General features: G+C 39.4%; 2 protein-coding genes and 1 long non-coding RNA gene across 3 annotated transcripts; 2 read left to right on the forward strand and 1 right to left on the reverse strand.

Moving 5' to 3' along the window:
* Nucleotides 1-448: 448 nt before the first annotated feature.
* Nucleotides 449-1,649, reverse strand: LOC124387204. The gene is made up of 2 exons (XR_006926115.1): nt 1,084-1,649; nt 449-995 (listed from the first exon to the last, which is right to left on the reverse strand). It is a non-coding gene; the product is annotated as an uncharacterized LOC124387204 (long non-coding RNA).
* Nucleotides 1,650-2,079: 430 nt separating this feature from the next.
* LOC124387201 (aquaporin-1-like) lies at nt 2,080-5,495 on the forward strand. Its single transcript, XM_046851405.1, has 4 exons — nt 2,080-2,506; nt 3,091-3,249; nt 3,342-3,422; nt 5,249-5,495. Exons 1-4 carry the CDS (start codon nt 2,141-2,143, stop codon nt 5,435-5,437), a joined length of 795 nt encoding a protein of 264 aa, XP_046707361.1. The 5' UTR covers nt 2,080-2,140; the 3' UTR covers nt 5,438-5,495.
* A 2,696-nt stretch (nt 5,496-8,191) lies between these two features.
* Nucleotides 8,192-12,706, forward strand: LOC124387203 (aquaporin-1-like). The gene is made up of 4 exons (XM_046851407.1): nt 8,192-9,355; nt 10,550-10,714; nt 10,803-10,883; nt 12,084-12,706. The coding sequence occupies exons 1-4, from the start codon at nt 8,990-8,992 to the stop codon at nt 12,264-12,266; spliced, it is 795 nt and encodes a 264-aa protein (XP_046707363.1). The 5' UTR covers nt 8,192-8,989; the 3' UTR covers nt 12,267-12,706.
* Nucleotides 12,707-14,754: the final 2,048 nt, after the last annotated feature.

A 14,754-nucleotide genomic window follows, 5' to 3' on the forward strand; every position in this document is an offset into this window, starting at 1 on the left:
TTTATTTGCAGAGTGCAGAAATAACCCTCAGACCCTCACATTTGTAATGGAACCTGACCTGTAGGCTCTGCAAAAAGTGCTTGGACCCTTGAATGATTCAATTAACCCTTAAGGAACCTTTGAAGAACCCTATTTTCTTGTGGTGTACCAGTGGACCAAGAAACTTCCCAAGAAAGAGTCTTCTCTTGTCTCTGCAAAAAGTGCTGTGTGTAGTTAAAGGGAAACTAAAGCTTCTATATAAACATCTAAACATTTTGTCCCTTCTGGAATGAACACCATGAAGAACCCTGACTTGTTCAATTAACCCTTAAAAAATCCTTAAAGAACCCTTAAGGAACCATAATTTCTTGTGGTGTACAACTGAACCAAAAAGCTTCCTGAGTTCATCTGGAACTACAGCAGGATAAATGCTTATGCTAACAAAGCAAATCATCTCCTCTGAACAAAGTAGGAGTGGAGTCTTTTTTATTGTGGTGACCACAGGACATGGAGCAGAAGGAATTTGGACCATTAGCTCAGTAAAATCTAGCAATAAAAGAATCTGCAGCTATTTAGTAGATGAACAAATACAGTAACTATGGATCTGGTTAGCTTTATCCAGCAAGCTTAATGGAGCAGTCAAATGATTCAAATGAAAATAAACATCATCAGCAACATTTTTTAGATGATGGATCACATTGAGGGACAAAAACTGTATAACTAAAGTCCAGCAACTCCAGAGTCACCATCAAGTTCATCTTCTGTACTGCACCAAAGTCTTTTGAATCTCATGGTTCCAAAGTTTCAGCCATGACAAGTCTCCAAATTAATACAGCAGGATGTTAGTAATGGGAATGGAGTACATAGCTTTGGTGTTGGTGGACCAGATCTGCTACTCTGCTCCTTTTGAAGTCATGTGACTGCTATGCCTCCATAGAGGTGATGATGGAAAATATGGAGAAGAGAAATACACATAGTTTCGGGTGGAGATGGAAAGCATCCAATTGGCTTTGTTACTATTGAAAAGAAGAACCAACGAGCACCTGGATGAAGTTTCATGGTTTAGCTACACATTTAAATAAAACAAAAAGATGATTACCGTACCCTTAACAGGTTCTTCTGTCATCACAATGATGTTGCAATGCATCATGGGACTGAGAGTGTAAATCTCCAGGGAAGTCTCTTCAGCATGCAGATGACCCACACTTCCAGATCCTGACAGGAAGCTGATGATGAAATGTCGAGCTCAGTGATGAAACCTAGAGACTGTGGTGTTGTTTATGACATTTGGGTGTCACTCATGGCTTCGTGGAAACCGTGGGCTGAAGTTATTCTGAGCTGCGTTCACTGTGATCAGTCATCGCTTAAAGAGCTGCTGAGGCTTTATTGCGGAACTGTGCTGAGTTTATAAATCAGATGTCATCACCACCCAGCAGTCAGTGGTGCTAAGCTGAACTTCAGGCAGAAGGAAACCTGAATATTAAAATGTGGGTGATGGATTAAAAACTGAAGGAGGAAAAATGATGAGACAAAGTTGTGATTTTTCTTCCAAGGCATCATTGGTTTAGAACCTTTTATGGAGCAACAAACCACTGAACCCTTTACAACCATCGAAGAAGCTAAATTGCTGACTAGATATTACTTCACACTTCATGCTAACTGGATATGGTTGGCTGTATGCCTGTAAAATGTTTACTCTAATCTAATCTAATCTAATCTGGTCTAATCTAATCTAATTGGTAGTGCAAATTGCTCTGTTTTGCTAAATGATGTGTTAAATTATTCTAGAAGACTTCTGGTGTCATCACCATGTACCATTAAATCCTTCACTAAAACTACATTACATTCAAAAAGTCATTAAATGAAACATTTTGTGATTCAGTATTTTGATATTTAATACCATATATGATGAATTATATTGAATTATGCCTCCAAATACACACAAAATGCTAATTGTTTGTATTTTGTGTAAGAAACCAGAATCGGTTTGGTGGTTTGAGTCTAATCAAAAGCTGCAAATTGTTCAGCCAATCAAACAGAGAGACTAATTAATACAGAGCACTGCGGTCACGTGGTACCAGTTTAAATACCAGAAGCTCTGGTTAACATAGTAGCTTAGCTGATGTAAAGGAGCTGGTTGTAGAAGGTTCTGTTCTAGGCCATGATGAAGGAGCTACAGACGTTAGGCTTTTGGAGGGCTGTCCTTGCAGAGCTCATCGGCACGACCATGTTTGTCTTTTGTGGCGTTTCTGCGGCAATTGGGAACGGAAACAGCAGCTACCCAGACCAGGAAGTAAAAGTAGCATTAGCATTTGGGCTGGCCATTGCTGTTTTGTGTCAGAGTTTTTGGCCTATAAGTGGAGGCCATCTGAATCCAGCAGTCACTCTGGCTTTGCTGGTTAGCTGCCAGATTAGCCTGTGTAGGGCATTGTGGTACATTGTAGCTCAGGTGACTGGGGCAGTGATTGCTAGCGGTGTTGTGCTGGGAGTGAGACCTTCAGTGGTGGATTCACTTGGGTTGAACAAAGTGAGTAACTCCTGCTCAAGAAGAAAGAAAGCTTGAAGATGAGCTCTATTCAGTCTCTGATTATAAAAAGGCTTTAATTATGTTAGCATATGTAACTGTTGACTAGCTTTATAATGGCCAATGGCTAATCTTTTCAGTTTTATGTTCAACCTCAGTCATTTGATTTGAATCTTGCCCCCAACACTAGTTAGCTCATGACCTACTGCAGATTTCTGACTGACATTTTGCTCTTGAACCACATTAAACACCATTTCAGGCCCCTTGTCTCACTCCCAGATTTCCCAGGGTTTCTCAACTACCCAGATTAATCAGAACCGTTTGTTCTTTAGCTTTCTGTCTCTAGATCTTCAAAATATAGACCCCTGAGGTGGCATTAAGGACTTGGCCTTCTGTTCATCCTGCTTCCTTTCTATCTCAATCTGAATCTTCACCTTCTAGCATTATGCTAACTCCCTCTTCCGCTCTTTGACTTTGAGGTTTAAAATGCAGAACCATTTACGTTAATGTAAAGAATGCTGTCTTGAGACTAGCAAAAGCCCACCATTGGTTTAAATGCTAATGTATTTCTTTCATTCGTTCTGAAGCTGAATGGTGTCAGCCCGGGACAAGGCTTTGGAATTGAGTTTCTCCTCACACTCCAGATGGTGCTGTGCTACCTAGCAACCATGGATAAAAGGCGGAACATGGCAGGTTTGGCTCCATTTGCATTCGGGCTCTCCGTGGTTCTGGGCCACCTTGCTGGAGTAAGTGGTTTTTTTATGCAAGTTTTGGAAGCAAGTGGCCAAATGTTTGTACTGTTGCTTGATACTGTTTTAATTGATTTTTGTTCATGCAGATTAGTTATACTGGATGTGGAATCAATCCTGCTCGATCTTTTGGTCCCGCTCTGGTGTCTGTAGAGTTTGAACACCACTGGGTGAGCAGCCTAATTTCTACACAATTGCCACTGTGGAGCGTGAGCTCTAACACGCCTTCATTATGTTTCTGAATGGGCAGTTACTATAGAAATGGTGTTAACTTTCATTTTAAACAAAGCTCTCCCTCACTGCTCGGAGCCATCTTGAAGCTACATTTGGTCATAATTTGGCAAACAAAGTCTTGCTTTAACTAAGAAATGGTTGCATGAATTTGTTTCTGTAATGGTACACAAAATCCATGATTCAGTTCAATTTTGGTAGTTAAGGGGGGGAGGGTAAAATTGCTATTTATTTTTTAATAATGTGGCTTATTAACAGTTGAGCAGTTTACATTTTAAAACCATTTTAAATAAAATGCCTGCTTGGTTAAATACATCATTTAATAAATGCAATACACCAATGAACATCTCAACATCTTCAGCTCTGCTATCTCCAGCTCCACCTTCTGTCTTTTAGTCAATGCCACTGTCTCTAATCCATACATCATCTCAGGTCTCACCACAGTCCTATAAACTTTCCCTTTCACTCTCACAGATACTCTTCTATCACAAATCACTCCTGCTATCACTCTTCTCCACCCACTCCACCCTGCCTGCACTCTTTTCTTCACTTCTCTAACACACACTCCATTATTTTGCACTGTTGACCCCAGGTACCTGAACTTCACCTCATCTCCCTGCAACCGCACCCCTCCACTGCCCTCCCTCTCATTCACACATATGTACTGTCTTACTCCTACTGACTTTCATTTCCCTTCTCTCCAGCGTGTACCTACACCTCTCCAGCATGTACCTACACCTCTCCAGGCTCTTCTCCACCTGCTCACTACTCTCACCACAAATCACAATATCATCCGCAAACATCATAGTCCACGGAGTCTCCTGTCTGACCTCGTCCTTCAACCTGTCCATCAACACTGCAAACAGGAAAGGGCTCAGAGCCGATCCTTGATGCAGTTCCACCTTGAACCAGTCTGTCATTCCTATTGCACACTTCACTGCTGTCACACTGTCCTCATACATGTCCTGCACCACCCTCACAAACTTCTGACACACCTGACTTACTCAAAAACTAACACCCCTCTCCACCCTGTCGTATGCTTTCTCTAAAACCACAAACGCACAATGCAACTTCTTCTGACCTTCTCTATACTTCAGCATTCTTAAAGCAAATATTGAAGTCTGCCCCAATCGCCAGTCTTTCAGTCCTAGGTACACTTTCATTCACGTCATTTAACTCACTCCAGAATTTTTCTGCCTCACAACCTGACATTTGTCTCCCTTCCAGCTCCATGTTATTCACTCTATCAGAAAATCTCCTTCTCCAATACACTTACTGTACTCTTCCTTCAGAATCACCCCTACACCATTTCCTTTTTTACACTATAGAACAGTTTAAACACCTCCAATGTTCCTGGTCTTACTCCGTTTCCACTTAGTCTCCTGAACACACAACATATCTACCTTTCTCCTCTCCATCATATCAGCCATCTCTCTCCCTTTACCAGTCATAGTACCAACATTTAAAGTACCAACCCGAACCTCCACGTCTCCTTTCCCTGCTGTCTCTGTAGATTTTTTTTTTTCCTTCTGATCATAACCATGGACTGCATTTGGTACATATGTACACCAAAGCCCTGTACAAAAAAAAAAGTTAAGTACAAATGTGTACCATTATGCCCCTACTTCTACGGTATGGGGTTCCCTGTAGATCTTGCCCTTGAATTTAAATCTAGTCCTGGTCCTCACCCTTCCCTTTAAGCTAAAAGAGAAGTAGGCTGAAAATGTTTACCAATCAAATTCTCAGCATGTTGCTCTATCTTCAGGTGTACTGGGCGGGACCAATGTGTGGTGGCATCGTAGCCGCCCTCCTCTACGACTTCATCTTGTTTCCTAGAGGTGCGGATGTCGTCGGCCGGCTCAAGGTCCTGTGCCATGGTGCAGAGGCTTCAGCTGAGGAGACTGAACCCCTGCTTGAGGGTAACGCTCCTGTGGCTCAGTGGGAGAAACCGTAAAAAAAAAAAATGGACTTGTGGTTCAGAATGCTTTAGAATAAACCTGTTATTTTCCAAACTGGACGTGTATTGTGTGTGTCGACTGAAACTTTTTGTCTGATCAGAATCCAGAATTGATTTATTTGTTTCTTTAAACTTTGTGGCTTAATGGCTAAGATCAGGGTGTTTTCTGTGAGGATGCAGCTTTACTGAAACGTATAAACTAATGCACACTTATTCCTGCTTAAATCTATTCGGGGCATGTCTGATTGTGGTTTCTCCCGTGACGGATGTGGCTAGGCGGGTAATGCGTGCTTAGCACTGGTATTTCCATTAGCAAATGAAATAAAGGTAATTAGCCTAAATGAAATGGTCGACTTTTGTCTGCAGACATGTAATGCTTTTACAAACGGAGACGATGTCGTTTAAGCAACAAATTGTAGTTGAGTGTTCTGCTTACTTTTATCTGTGGAGTGGAAGCAACACAAATTGATGCTGATTGGATGAATGAAGGATCATCTTTTGTGGTTCAGAGTTAATGATACGAGGTGCACGCTCAGCAAAACTCTAACACAAAGACCTTTTATACATTTGGGTTATGATTTACAGTCATGGATGTTCTCCTAGAACTTTTTTCTTTGTCACTGGAAGTGATGTCACAGTTTTGGGGAGACTGCAGTTAGGAGTGCACATCTTTAACTGATATCTTTTATTTAATATCCCACATCACAGATATTTTACCTTAGTGTGATCAGACCATTACCTCATACTGAACACTACCGGTAGAGCAGATTAGCAGTGTCTCATGTTATCGACTTGGTAGGACTTTTGTTCCGACCACTAAGGACAGATTCATAAATAACCTGCCTGATTTATCTCAATTTCTCACTAAACCCATAACTGCTAATAATCTTGATGAAATGGCTAACAGCATAGACCTTATCCTCACTAGCACATTAAACACTGTTGCCCCCATCCGGTTAAAAAAGGTTAGAGAACAAGCACCTGCACCTTGGTATAATACAGCCTGTAATCTGGAGAGAAAATGGAGGAAAACTAAATTGGAGGTATTTAGAATTGCGTATAAAGACAGTATGCTCAGCTACAGACAGGCGCTAAAAGCTGCTAGAGCTGAACATCTGAGCAAACTCATAGAAAACAACAAAAACAATCCCAGGTTCCTTTTCAGTACAGTAGGTAACTAACTACAATTCAGGGATCTGAAAAATGTGTTCCATCACAGTTTAGTAGTGAGGACTTTATGATTTTCTTCACTGAAAAAATGTATAGTATTGGAAAAACAATTGCGGCAGTCCAGCCTCTGAGATCATCTCCTGACATTATCACACCTAAAACTCCACATCTACACTGTTTTACACGTACAAGACAGGAAGAGCTGTATGATGTTATTACCAAAGCTAAATCAACATGTCAGTTAGATCCAATTCCAACTAATCTATTGAAGGAAGTGTTCCATACAGATGGTGAGCTGCTTCTGAATATTATTAACTCTTCACTATCATTAGATCACGTCCCTAAACCCCTCAAGTTAGGCGTTATTAAGCCCCTCATTTGGATCCAAACACGCTATTGAATTACAGACCAATTTCAAATCTCCCATTTATGTCTAAGATTTTAGAAAAGATTGTTGCTGCCCAGTTCTGTTCCCACTTATTAGAGAACAATATCTTTGAAGAATTTCAGTCAGGTTTCAGGCTCCATCATAACACAGAAACTGATCTAGTTAAAATCACTAATGACCTGTTTTTAGCTTCAGACCAAGGCTTCATCTCGCTATTGGTTTTACTAGATCTTAGTGCTGCATTCGACACTATAGATCATGATCTTCTCCTAGATCGCTTACAGAATTACATCGGCATTCAGGGACAGGCATTAAGCTGGTTTAAATCCTACCTGTCTGATCGTTACCATTTTTAGACTTAAATGGAGAGCTATCCAGGTTAATGCAAGTAAATTATGGGGTGCCACAAAGTTCAGTTCTAGGACCCCTGCTTTTCACAATATACATGCTTCCTTAGGAAATATTATTAGAAGGCATGGAATTAGCTTCCATTGTTATGCTGATGATACCCAACTATATATCACATCGAATAATATCATGAATAGAAAGCTGCTTTGAGACAATATCCATTTTTAATAGCGCTATTTCTAAAAATGCTCCACATCCGCACATTTTTCATTTTTGATTGTTTCCCTTAAAGTTGCTCATCCACACTGAAAGATCTAAAAACGTTTTAGTCTCTGGACTGCGCTTGAGCAAAATGTAAGACGTTTCGACCCACATCATATCCGCCTGCTTGTTTTTATACTTTCCGCCTCTTCGTCACGGCAACGACAAAAAATGCGTCATCATTTTCAAAGCCTCCGTTTTCACAGTCCAAAAAAACCCTGCGTTTTCAAATTGTCTCCTTTCAAAGAGCGTTGTAAAAAAGCTACGTTTTCGTTGACGGAGAGAAAAATGTGTTTACAAACCACATTCAGCCTCTGTTCGCCTGGATTACATCAACAGCCTCATATTTCTCATGGAAATGAGATTAAACCTTGACTTTTTTTTTTACAATGTAGAGTGCCTCTGCTCCTCAGGTCCTCCCTCCTCTTCACTTCCATAGTTTCCATATCAGGAGTTATCAGGAAGCAAAGTCTGAAACAATGAGAAAGAAAACAAGATGTACAATTTTCCTTTGATAATGTGAACATTAAGTTAATGATAAAGTCACTCATTGTTTTCTCTGATTTGATCAAATAAAGAATAATTAACACAATTTCACCACCAAACGCTGTTTCAGGAAGTGCACCAAACCTGAGCTCCATGAAGACATGGATGTTGGTGTGAAGATTTGTGTGGAAGAAATTGAGTGTCTTGCAAGGTGCCCTGACATCCTCAACCGCAATGAACATTTTTGAGATGAACTGGACCTGAAGACCCTCTTTACCATCAGCGTCTGATCTCACTAACGCATGTGCTGATGATGAGTGAAGACGAATTCCCCAAAATCCAGTGTATAGAGCATGTCATGTGACCTGCTAAAGCACAAATTATAATTTTAATTACAGTACACTGTGGAACACGCCCCCTACAGTGCAAACACACACATGTCCAGAAAGCTAATCCTGTCTTAACAATACTGTATATAAATAGACCCCATAATGTATTCAGTGATCTTCATGATGGTCAATTAGAAGGTCATTAGAGGACATACAGCACATTGCTAAGTGTAATGCTAATGCCAGTGAATCAAGCTAAGATGACCATCACTAATCTTGGAAAAGTGTTTCCAGGAATGCTGGATCATCGTATACAAGTTCGATTTTTAAAGTTGAATGACGTCATTGTTCGCATTATTTCCCGAAGGAAACATAGAAATCCTTCATTTGTTTCTGGATGTGAAGCTTCAAAAAGCTTTGCATGGTTTGTGAGTATATTATCATCCGTCTCCAATTCTCGTCTCTCCTGCGGCTGTGAAAACTAGCTTCCTGTCCTAGCCACCCCCCTCGTGGTTTATAAGTGTCTGCTTAGCTAGCAGTGTGTCATTAACGGACAGAAAACCCATCATGGTGAAGGAGCTCAGGACCGGCGCTCTTTGGCGAGCTGTGGCAGCCGAGTTAATTGGGATGACGCTTTTTGTTTTTATAGGGATCGCGTCGGCCATCGGGACTGCGGGTGAGGGCGGGCCAGATCAGGAGGTGAAGGTGGCGCTGGCGTTCGGACTGGCTATCGCAACACTGGCTCAGAGTCTGGGCCACATCAGCGGCGCTCACCTGAACCCGGCCATCACCGTGGGGCTGCTGGTCAACTGTCAGATCAGTGCCATTCGTGCATTTTTATACATCATAGCGCAGATGTTGGGGGCAGTGGTGGCCAGTGGCATCGTTTACGGTATTCGCCCTAAAGATGTCAAAGCTCTGGGACTCAACCAGGTGAGTGAGCAAACTCTCCATCATCCTCTCTATTAACACACCATCATCAGGACGTCCATCACATGAACACACCTCCGGTTTGGTGTGTGAGGTTGGTGTGTTGCAGAGGAGGAACCGAAGAAACACTGTGGACTTCATTCATATCAATTATATGAATTGTTCATGAATCCAAATTTGAGAAATCAAATTTACCTGGATGTCAGCTGTGATGATGTGTACCCAGAAAGTTCTGCTGATCCTACTACGGTTACATGTGTGTTCTTGCTGCTGTTTCTTAAATTTTTTTGTATTTTCTCTTTAATTTAAAAAACAAACAAACAAACAAACAAAAAAAATCATAAATATATATACACATTTTTTAGACATTTTATTTATTATATATTTTATGGATTTTAGTCATTTATCCTTACAACCCTCTAAATGCATTATTTCTTTATACCAAATTGTATTAATTAATTAATTAATTAAGAGAAGTAAACTTCTTAAGTAAATAAAGCTTAACTGTAAAGAAGGAAACAAAATACCTCTAACAAAATAAACATAATAATTTAATAAAAAAATAAATAACAAAATAAATACATACATTTTTAATTAGTTAGTTAGTTTCCTTCTATCAAAATAAACTTAATAAGCTTAAATAAACTAGTTTTTTTTTTAACCCTGAGATTTGAGTCATTCATCCTTTATGAATCTTCAGCATTATTAATGTCTATTTTTTATGTATTATTAAATTATTTTTTATTTTGTTTTTTTATTTTTATAAAGTTCTAGGACTATTAAAGCTGAACTATTTAAAAAAAAAAAAAAAAAAAAATATATATATATATATATAATTTTAATTAAAAAAAATACGAAAACAATTATATTTTTTAAATAATTGGAAAATGTAGTTTAATTAAACTACATTTTGGAAACTTCTTGCTGATTGGAGGTTGTTTATTGATATTACTCTGAGATGAATCTGGAATATTGGGAAAGCAGCAGATACGGGACACAAGAGAAACTCCTGGTCAGATATTTATGGTTTTAGAGGTTAAACCTCATCTCTGTAAATGTTTATATTTCTTTCAGAAGGAGAAAAAGGGATAAAAGTGTGGAAGGTCATTGTCTTGGTGCACAGATAGTTGATGGATGATGGGAAGTGGTGAGGAAACACCAGGTTGGTGTGTTTCTGAAGCCTGTCTGGTTTCTCAGGTTGCTGAAAACATGACTCAAGGGAAGGCGTTCGGTGTGGAGTTCCTGGCCACCTTCCAGCTGGTGTTGTGTGTGTTAGCAGTGACGGACAGCCGGAGGAACGACGTGAAAGGATCTGCGCCTCTTGCCATCGGGCTCTCCGTGGGGTTGGGACACCTGGTGGCGGTAAGCAAGTTCCTCACTCCGCTGCGAATGTGGAGAACATCACAGAGCTGCTTTCACATGTTCTTCCTGTTTTACTCCTCATCTCCAGATCAGCTACACGGGATGCGGCATCAACCCTGCTCGCTCCTTCGGACCTGCTGTCATCATGAAGTCCTTCAAGAAACACTGGGTGAGTCTTCCTGCACCAATCTTCTTTATATCATCATAACCAATGTTCTATAACAAATCTTTAGCCATTATTATTAAATCGAGAACATTCAGTTGAAATCCTTACCATCAAAAGTGTCAAACACCTCACATATTCTCCATACAAAACTTCAAACACCTCACATATTCTCTATACAAAACTTCAAACACCTTACATATTCTCCATACAACATCTCCAATATTCTCCATCAAACACCTCAAACAACTTAAACACCTAACATATTCTTCATCAAACATTTTAAACACCTCAAATATTCTCTACCAAAAACTTCACATATTCTCCATCAAACACTTAACAAATTTTCTACCAAACACCTCACATATTCTTCATCAATTACCTCAATTACTTCATACACCTCCCAATTTCTCCATCAAGCCTCCAAAAAATAAAATAATTTCCTTCAAACACTTTAAACAGTCAAAACACTTAAAACATCAACAACACAGCAAACACACCAACACTTTTTTACACCAGCAAACACCAACTAAGATATGAATACATAACTAGTGTTGTTTTTGTGGTTGCTATAGAAACACTCCAGAAACATTCAGCTTCACATTCATTATAACGTTCACTTCATTTTCTATACATTATTTATTTTATTTATTCACTTACTTCCTGTCTGTCTGTCTGTCCGTCTGTCTGTCTGTCTGTCTATCACTCTCTGTCTGTCTGTCTGTCTGTCACTCTCTGTCTGTCTGTCTGTCTGTCTGTCTGTCTGTCTGTCTGTCTGTCTGTCCGTCTGTCTGTCTGTCACTCTTTGTCTGTCTGTCGGTCTGTCTGTCACTCTCTGTCTGTCTGTCTGTCTGTCTGTTTGTCTATCAATCTCTGTCTGTCTGTCTGTCACTCTCTGTCTGTCTGTCGGTCTGTCTGTCACTCTCTGTCTGTCTGTCTGTCTGTCTGTCTGTCTGTCTGTCTGTCTGTCTCTCTGTCTGTCTGTCTGTCTGTCACACTCTGTCTGTCTGTCTGTCTGTTTGTCTATCAATCTCTGTCTGTCTGTCTGTCTGTCTGCCTGTTGCTCTCGGTCTCTCTGTCTGCCTGTCTGTCTGTCTGACTGTCTGTCTGTCTATTTGTCTATTGCTCTCTCACTGTCTGTCTCTCTGTCTGTCTCTGTCTGTTTAACGGTTTGTCTCCCTACCCCTCTCCTCCCCCTGGGGGCAGGTATTCTGGGTGGCCCCGATGTTGGCTGGAGTATCAGCTGCTCTCCTGTATGATTTTGTGCTGCAGCCTCACTCTGAGTCCTACAGGAAGCGTCTCAGGAGGGTTCGAGGAGGATCTGAGGGAGAAACATCTGCTCTGATCGAGGCGCCTGGAAGCAGCGAGTCTCAGTGGCCAAGACACTGAACTGTGACCCTACCACGTTACATCAACACCTAAAAGAAACCCCTGTAACAGCATAATGTACGGCTGTGTGTGTGTGTGTGTGTGTGTGTGTGTGTGTGTGTGTGTGTGTCTGTGTGTGTGTCTGTGTGTGTGTGTGTGTGTGTGAGTCTGTATGTGTGTGTGTGTATGTGTGTGTGTGTTGGGATGTGATGATGTTTCATCCCAATTTCCTGAAGATCTGTGGAAGAAGAAATGTAAGCCAAAAAAAGTCCTTTTTTTTTTTTTTTTTTCTGTATTGTGTGATGTTAAGGGATGAGTTCAGTGCAACATGTACAACTACACAACTGTACAAATACACAACCCTGTTACACACATCATACACTTACATTTATATATATATTTTACATTTTCCCCTCTAGCAGCAATTTCACAAATAAAAAAATCTAATTGTGCAAAAAAAAGTCAATTGTTGAGCTTTTTATTCACTCTTGAAAAAATATACTTATATTGAGATATTGTTTTAAATAAATAAAGTAACATTTTGTAAATTCTATGTTTACTTATTTATTTTAAATAGTTCTTCCTCAATTTACTTATACATTGTTTACCATTAATTTTTTTTTGTTTCCTCTAAAAAAACAGAGAGAAAAAATTACACAAAAAAACTAATTAAAAGAATTGTTATAACAGAATTAAGCTATAGAAAAAAATTATATATTTAAATATGAATATATTTAGAAAATGTAAAACAAAAATAAAAGGAAAAAAAAAGAAAAAATGTAAAAGTAAATAAAAAAAAAAATATTGTTTAAAAAAAGTGCAAATAAAAAAAAAATATGCCAAAACTGATAAAAATTTTAAATATTATAAAATGTATTAACCATTGAAGCCTAATTTTTTTTAAAAGAAAAGAAGAAAAGAAAAGATGAACACAAAAAAAATTAATTTAATAAGTAGAAAAACATAAATAAAAAAGGTAAAAGGAAAACTGAAAATGAAAAAAGAAATAAAATAATAAAATAAGAATAAAACATTTTATTAAAAAATATATAAAAGCAATACAATGTCAAATAAAAAAAGTAAAATTAAAAATAAATAACTACATAGGAATAAAAAGAAAAAAAATGTATATGTGAATATCATGGGAAAAAATGAAAAGTAAGAAATAATCATCCTGCTGATCTTCTCTCTCTCTCTCTCTCTCTCTCTCTCTCTCTCTCTCTCTCTCTCTCTCTCTCTCTCTCTCTCTCTCTCTCTCTCTCTCTCTCTCTCTTTCTTTCTCTCTCTCTCTCTCTCTCTCTCTTTCTCTCTCTCTCTCTATCTCTCTGTCTCTCTCTCTCTAAAGGTCAGTTGAGGTTAGAGTGAGAAGCTTATTGTTTAAGTAAGAACACATGTCAAGGACAGAAGAAAGCTCTAAATGTTGTTCACATGCCAGAGAAGGCGTCTTCCTCATTCCGTTGTTGTTGGAGTTTCTGCTGATTGCTCGCTCGTTTATCACTTCAAGGCCACAGAGCTCTTCGGTGTCACACCCTCGTTCAACAAAACACGCTCGTCATCCAGCTTCGTGATCCGAACACTTCTGCAAAAGCTATCAAACCCCTTCAGCCCCTCCAACGAGTGCTCCTCAGTACCCTCAGGAGCCTCAGGAGCCTCAGGAGCCCGAGCTGCTCAGGAAGGATTTCATATCCTGTTTTTAACCATCGGAACCACGTTATGTAAAAGTGGTACATAACAACACACACACACATAAACACACACACACACACACACACACACACACACACACACACACACACACACACATACAGAGAATGGTCCTTAACTATATGGAGATGAGAAATTAATGTGATATGCATCCCTAATTCCAAAAAAGTTGGGTCAATGTGCAAAATGTACTGAATGTAAAACAAAATGCAAATCTCAAAAATCCATGTTTTATTTATAATTGAACAACAAGAAAAACACAACAAATGCTTAAACTGAGAAAAAAGATGGTTGCAACAAAAAGTTGTTTCAGAACCATGTTTCCCACTGTGTAACATCACGTCTTCTGTCCATAAACATCTGGAAAATGAGGAGAGCAGTTACTGATGTTTTGGGAGAGGAATGTTGTCCCAAATGCATCTGCTCAACGGTTCGGGGTTTCCTTTGTTGTATTTTTCATTGCATGATTCACCAAATGTTTTCAAAAGGTGAAAGGTCTAGACTGCAGACAGACCACTTCAGCACCTGACTCTTTTAGTACAAAGTCAAAGTCTGCTGTAATACATTCAGTGTGCAGTTAGCATTGTCTTGAGGAAATATGCAGGACCTTTACTGAAAAAAAGACGTTTTCCGGATGAAGCATTTGTTGCTCTACAACCTGTATATAACCTTCAACATTGATGGTCCTTTCCAAAAGTACACGCTGGCAATTCTACAGGCACCACCGTGGGAGATGTGGCTTTTTCTGCTGATAACAAGCCAGATGGTCCCTCTCCTCTTTAGTCTGGAGAACGTGGTGTCCATT

The sequence above is a fragment of the Silurus meridionalis genome, chromosome 6, assembly GCF_014805685.1.
Source record: "Silurus meridionalis isolate SWU-2019-XX chromosome 6, ASM1480568v1, whole genome shotgun sequence".
Taxonomy (NCBI): Eukaryota; Metazoa; Chordata; class Actinopteri; order Siluriformes; family Siluridae; genus Silurus; species Silurus meridionalis.